The 7,070-nt window shown below is 34.1% G+C and overlaps 1 protein-coding gene across 1 annotated transcript; it reads left to right on the top strand.

The window, feature by feature from the left end:
• The first annotated feature begins 207 nt into the window (after positions 1-207).
• Positions 208-3,447, top strand: LOC149190163 (disease resistance protein RPS2-like). Its single transcript, XM_089410444.1, has one exon. It carries the CDS (start codon positions 208-210, stop codon positions 3,445-3,447), a length of 3,240 nt encoding a protein of 1,079 aa, XP_089266570.1.
• Positions 3,448-7,070: the final 3,623 nt, after the last annotated feature.

Genomic DNA, 7,070 nt, shown 5'->3' with positions numbered 1-7,070 from the left:
TCTGCTTCAAAACAAAACACATGGGTTATCAATTGTTATATATATAAATTCGTTCCCTGGTTGTGTCATCAAATCCAATTTCACTCTGAGAGGAAGTGCCCTTCTCTCAGGTTTAGGATTGGCCCCCCATATTTTGCAGCCATTTACTTCGTTTCAGTGTTCACATACATTCCATACTCTCTCTTTGTCTCTGCTATTCTGCTCTTAATGGCCACTGAAGACGCTAACAAGATTATTGTTAATCTGCTGAACGAAGTTAATCCAAGAGAAAGATGGACAGTGGAAAATGTTAGTAAGTTGGAGAACCTCCAGGTTCTGAATGCTGACTTTACCAGAATGAAGGACTTGTTAATCCAGTTCCAATCTCGGGAGAAGAGGCTCCCTGAGCCCGTGAAAAGATGTTTACAAAAGATAGAAGCTGCCCTTCGAGAGGCCTTGAATCTGATCGATGAAACCAATCAACAGCAACAGCGAGGGTGGCGTCCCCCATGCCGCAACCCCCTCTTTTCGAAAAAGAGAGTTTGGAAAACCAGATTTGATGCCCTCCTGCAAGAGCTTGAAGACCCTAACAAAATTATTGTTAAAGTGCTCAACGAAGCTAATCCAAGAGAAAGATGGACGATGGAAGAAGTGAAAAAGTTGGAGAATAACCTCCCAGATCCGAGCACTGACTTTAGCAGAATGAAGGGCTTGTTAATCCAGACTAGCAACCAGTTCCAATCTCGGGAGAAAAGGCTCCCCGACCCCGTGGAAAGATGCTTGCAAAGGATAGAAGTTGCCCTGCGAGAGGCCTTGAATCTGATCGATGACACCAATCAACAGCAAGAGCGAGGGTGTTGTCTCCCTCACCGCAACTCCTCCTCGAAAAATAGAGTTTGGAAAACCAGATTTGATGCCCTCTTGCAAGAGCTTGAATTGGCCATTTCGATATCCTCCAATACTGAGCAGATTGTGCCTCAGTCTCAGCGCCTTCTTCAAGCTCTGCCCGACTTCGACTTGGTCGGGAGGGCCATTCAATCTGCCTGGGAGCAGCTGCAGAAATGGCTGGAGGAACGTCCTCGCAAAGGTCGCAAAATCGGCGTATATGGTAGATCGGGAGTGGGAAAGACGTCCCTGCTCAAAATCATCTACAATTACTACAAGAAAGAGGTCAGTGGTTTTTTTGATGTCTTCATTTGGGTTACAGTTTCTAGGAGCTTTGAGATTGAACAGTTGCAGGATTCCATCGCTGAGGCACTGAATCTAAGTCTGGAAGGGATTTCTACAGCTGAGACGCGGAAAATGTATTTGAATGCTTCTCTGGAGAGAAAGAGATTTCTTCTGATATTAGACAACATGTCGAATGAAATAGATCTTAATGAAGTGGGCGTCAATATTGGGGATGATAATGGTAGCAAACTCTTAGTCTCCAGCCGCAACAGAGAAGTTGTTGAAAAAATGGGGGCAAAGGACTTCCTGGAAATAAAACCCTTGTCCTCAGAGGAAGGCTGGAAATTATTTAGAAGAGGAGCTTTTGCAGATAAAGTTGTTGCAGAGAATATAGAGACTATAGCCAAAAATATTTCCTCGCTCTGCAGAGGCTTGCCGTTGGCCATCAATGCAGTTGCTGGAACGATGAGTTGCGAAAAGACTCAGAATGATTGGCAAAAAGCATTGAAGTTTATGGAAAGCACAGATACTTCCTTCCAAAGGAGCCAGACGAACATTGAAGCAGAGCTTTATCAACAGTTAAGATGGTGTTTTAATGATCTGTCTGATTCCCTACAGAAATGTTTTCTAAGTTGTGCAGCATTTCTTGGAGATAAAGAAATTCCTGTGGAGACGCTGGTGCAAATGTTGGACGCTGAAGGGTTACTCGACGGGGCAGAGACGCCTTATTTGATGGATGCTGGGCGGCATTGCATAAAAGTACTGGTAAGTAGGTTCTTGCTGGAGTCTGTGGAGTATATTGTTGATGACGACTATCATACAGTGGAGTATTTAAAGATTCACGAAGCTCTCCGTGAAATGGCGATTTACATAGGCAGCCAAGACCAAGAGAAATGCTTATTTTTAGCAGGTCAAAAGTTGCAAAACTTTCCTGGTGAAAGAGATACGAGGGATTGCAGACGCATATCGGTTGGCCATACTGCTATTAAGGATCTTCCAAATGATTTGAAATGTTCAAAGCTTGAGAGTTTGGTATTAGCCTCTAATAACCAGTTGAAAGAGATTCCAGAAAGATTTTTCTCAGACATCAAGTCTCTGAAGGTTTTGGATTTGTCGTGCACATCCATAGGAACATTGCCAGGTACAGTGCAGCAACTTCAGCAGCTTAAGTTTCTTAACTTGGCCAGGTGCACCAAACTTGTTGATTTGCCTGACAGTCTCTGCACTCTCTCTAACCTTCAAGTTTTGAATCTTAGTTCTTGTTTGGCATTGCGTTCATTGCCCAGTCAGATAGGAAAGCTCAAGAATCTAAAGCATCTCAAATTGGATGCATGCTACAGTCTAAATGAGCTTCCAAAGGATCTTTTTCAACTCACTTCTTTGAACACTCTCATCTTGCCATTAATGGAGTCTGTTTGTGCAGTGAGTGTGGAGGATCTTTCAAAGCTCTCCAATCTAACAGAGTTGACGACAGTGGTAACATCAGAAAATAAAGTGGATACAGAGGTTGCTTGGTTGGAGATGAGAAACTTAACATTAGAATATGATGCAGATGCAGATGCAGATGCAGAAAGAGATTGTGTAGCACCTGAGCATGTTATTCTCCAAAAGATGGGACATATGAAGAAGTTGCAGAATTTTCATCTGATTAATTATCAGGGGGAAACTCTACCCAACAGTATTTGTGAATTCCAAAATATGAAGATGTTGCTTTTGCACTCATGTTACCAATTGAAGGCGCTCCCTGCCTTGGACAAGAATAGGAGTGAAAGTGCAGATGAGAGGAGTGACACTGCAGGTTACTCTTTTCCAATATTAGAAATATTAGTTCTGAGAAACTTACTTAAATTGGAAAGCCTTGCAGGGTCATCTGAGATCTGGAATGAGGGGACAATGTCTAAACTTCAATTCTTGGTGATAATCAATTGCCCATTGAAGAAATTACCATCAGGAATGAAGCTACCTTATTTAAAAGAATTGCATATCAGTATGTGCAATGAATTGATGGAATTGGACATTGGGAGTGATGGTTTTCCAATGTTGGAGATGCTAGCATTGGATGAACTAAACAAGTTGGAGAGGATAGCAGATCCTGCTACTGTGTGGAATGAAGGAACAATGTCCAAACTTCAAATCTTGGAAGTTATTGATTGCCCTTTGTTGAAGACATTACCAAAGGGAATAGAAAAATTATCTAACTTGAAACAAATTAATGGGGAATTAGATTGGTGGCAGAGGATCAGTTGGCCGGATGGTAAACTGGAAATAGGTCTGGGTAAATTATTTATGATAGTATAGAAATTAATGTTTTTGTTGTATTACATATTGAAATTCTGTGATACTATTATTGATTTTAAATGAATAATGTATTATTGTATTTAAATGATTATATTTATTTACAAAAATGTATTCATTTAATTTTTGATACAATTTATTTTTATACTGTTACATAATTTACTGCTATATTTGAGCCTTATATGACTTTATAATTTACTGTTATATTTGAGCCTTATTTGAGTTTATAATTTTTTTTAAAGTGTTTGTAAAAGTTTATTAAATAAAAAGTGTTTAAATGTTAAATAAATCTTAGCTTTGATAAACACTAACCATTTAAAGTGTCTATATACGCTATTCTAATCGTTTCAAAAGTTTGATAAGCTTCAATAAGCTTATTAAATGCTTAGAAGCTTAATAAATATTTTAATATATTAATAAACACTTTAATAGGTTAATAAACACTTTATAAATGTTTAAAACATTTTTATAAGGAACTTTTATAAATGTTTATTTATTTATTTATTAAAATATTTTAAAATTGTAAGGTTCATAAATGTTTTAATAAATGTTTTTAAAAGATTTTTAAAATGTATTAAAGATTTAATAATTTTTATTTTTATTTTTATTTTTTTTAATTTATATTGTTACATAATTTACTTAATTTTTTTTATTTTTTTAATAATTTAATATTATACATATATATGTCTATGAGTTTTGGATAAACTGGTATCCATGGGTTTTGACTATTGGATAGATTGTGAACACTCTTTGATGTGAAGTCACAAGTTTAAAATTAGACATGATGAAAATATAGTCTTACCAAACTTACAAAATAAAATACTATACATACACATATCAATCATTATAATTGAAAAACTATAATATTTTATATAACAAATTTAATTTTACATATTTTGTAAAAATAATTATAATTAAATAAATAGTCTTTTATACCCTAAATTTAGTTTTACATATTTTGTGAGAATCATTTTAATTAAAGAAATATATTCCTTTATATTATAAATTTAGTTTTAAAAATATAAATATTTAATATTGATTTTTTAAAAATAATTTATTTAATTATTTTTATTAAAGATAAATAAATAATATATTTAATTAATTATATTTAATTAATTTGTTTGGAAGTGAAAATATATATATTATAATACTTTAAAATAATTTATTTATAAGAAAATATTCCAATTACTAATTTTGGTTATTTTGGGTGGTTCGATAAAATGACTATTATTTTCTTTACTTAGGTTGAAATCTCTACTAATGGCATACTCGATTATAATTTTTTATAAATATTATTGTAATAATTTCAAGCCAAAATGATTTAATAAATAAATCAATTTCTATATCATTTTTTAATTAAATTATTTAATAATTTTTAAGTATAAATCAATTTCTATATTATCTTTTACTTATATTATTTAATAATCATAAAGTATCGCATATTGCAGGCTTTTGTGATTCATGATTGATGAGTTTTAAACTAGTTGATATATAAATTTGTTCCAATTCACTATAACCTTGGTTTCAATTCTTGCAAAGCCACCAAGAGATTATAAATTATATTAATGATCTAAACACAATTAGCATTTTCCTAATTCAACAAAAACATCAAATGTATAAAAGCTCAATGTGATGTATCTAAAAAAAATTATAAATTGTATAAGAACGAGGTGATGTGTGAAATATGCTATTATTCTTTATTGAAGAGATTGAAAATGGTATAACTTGGTATAATTATCTGATTTATGATGTTACCGATGCATGATAGTAATGTCGCGAGGTAGGAGATCTTAATTGTAATGTTGGAGAGTTTGGCTTGGTTATAATGATGTTGTAATATCCTCATTTTTGGTTACCCTTATGGTGGGATTAGGGTGGATTTTCAGGGGTTGTGTCAGTTGGGTCACAGGAGCGAGATTACGTCATCAGTGGGCTCGAAGGGTTTTGGAGGAGTTTAATGGGGCTCAACGTGGTTTGCTTGCCATATTTTCATCATCAAGGTCAGTTTCACACAATTCGTACTTGGTTTTGTTGCATTCAGACGATTCCCGTAAAATGAGGTTATTATCAAGTATATTTTAATTAAATATGCCAAAGGTGTTACTTGGAGTGGATTTTTTTGGAGAAACACCTTAGTGTAATAGTTCGTTGGAACCAGGATGAAGAGATCTACATGATGGGACGATGAAAAGTAGTTTTTAGTGGCTGGAGAAATCATAGAGGTAGACTAATCATTTTTTGAGATTAAAAGTGACTTAAATAAAATAAAATAAAACAAATCACTTAAATAAAATAAAATAAAAGGGAGAAGCCTCTAGAATGAAAATAAAATAATAAAATGAAAGCTCAAAGGGAGAAACGTCTAGAATAGAAATAAAATAATAAAATAAAAGTGCTTCTAGAAGGTTGAAGAGAGATCCATCAATTCTTTAAAGGGAGGAGGGGGGCAGGAACGCAAGCTTTTTTGGGCATATAGAGTTAATCGTTTGTTTTTTGTGAAGATTGGGGAAATTGTTCTCACAGGTTCATTGTGCCTGGGATGAAAACTATTGGGTACCTTGGTTAGATTGGATGGAAACCCATCTCTACCAATCCTTGGTGAATTCATTCAAAATTCACAGGTGCATCTACTGGTTCCAATTACAGTTTTGGGAAGCTAAGATTAGTATTACCATAATTATTTTGGAGGTCATCTCCTTAGCTATTTTCTAGCTCGACATGACATTTAGCGGGAGTTATTGATAGTTTGTATTGACATGTAATCCTGCTCTAGTAAACAAAATAAAGTTGAATTTACTTCTATTTCTTGTGTTATTTGTAATTGCAGTATTTTTATCTAATTGCTGGAAGAGAATAATTAGCTGTTTTGTTATTCATTTGGAATATTTTATTTATAATGAGGGCTTTATCTTGTTTAAATCTTTTATCGTGGATTTTTGAGTTTTATTTCTAGATTGGTTGCCATATTTCCCAAAGGAACATTATAGTGGTATCAAAGTTGTGCATGCTCCCAACATGAGGGCTTTTATTACATATCGATTTCGAAGGAGACTGAAACCCTCTTAATTTTCTAGGCCAAGTCCATTTTTTGGAAAGGGTTTTAATTGCAGGTACTCTTGAAGGTCAAATTATCGCTAGACCAAGGATTATTATCGAGTTCACTTGTTGGATTGAATTTATTGTAGGGCTTGTATTTGCTAGAGTTCAAAACCTTCGTAAACTAAGATTCTCTGAGCAAGAAAACTAAAATTTTATGTTGGGGGACATTCCTTAGATTTCGTGCATATTGGGCGAACAATTGGGTGAAGAGGAATAAGATCGACTCACATATAGCGTCAATTTTCTCTTCAACAGGCTATTGTTTGAGACTACTTGTCTGCGCAGGGAGAGGATTGGCATGCATGTAGGTGGCATTAGGGAAAATATAAGGTAAAAAATGGGCCTTAAAACAAAAATATACAACAAAAATAAGCTTTATAAGAACCAATAGGATTCAATATGATGATGTCAACCATGGGGGATGAGTCACCATTTTTTAAGCAAAAAGGTAAAAAGATAAAAATAAATAAATAACTTTTTCAACCCATATTTTCAACTTATTTTCCTACGATTCTACTCAAATTTCG

This window comes from Pinus tabuliformis, chromosome 3_1, assembly GCF_031772625.1.
Source record: "Pinus tabuliformis cultivar Carrire ecotype Pingquan chromosome 3_1, CPIR1, whole genome shotgun sequence".
Lineage (NCBI taxonomy): Eukaryota > Viridiplantae > Streptophyta > Pinopsida > Pinales > Pinaceae > Pinus > Pinus tabuliformis.
The sequence above is the reverse complement of the archived record's forward strand: the minus strand, read 5'-3'. Positions and strand labels throughout refer to the sequence as shown.

What these genes read in the sequence shown, in the direction of transcription:
- LOC149190163 (XM_089410444.1), top strand. Translation starts at nt 208, where the DNA reads ATGGCCACTGAAGACGCTAACAAGATTATTGTTAATCTGCTGAACGAA.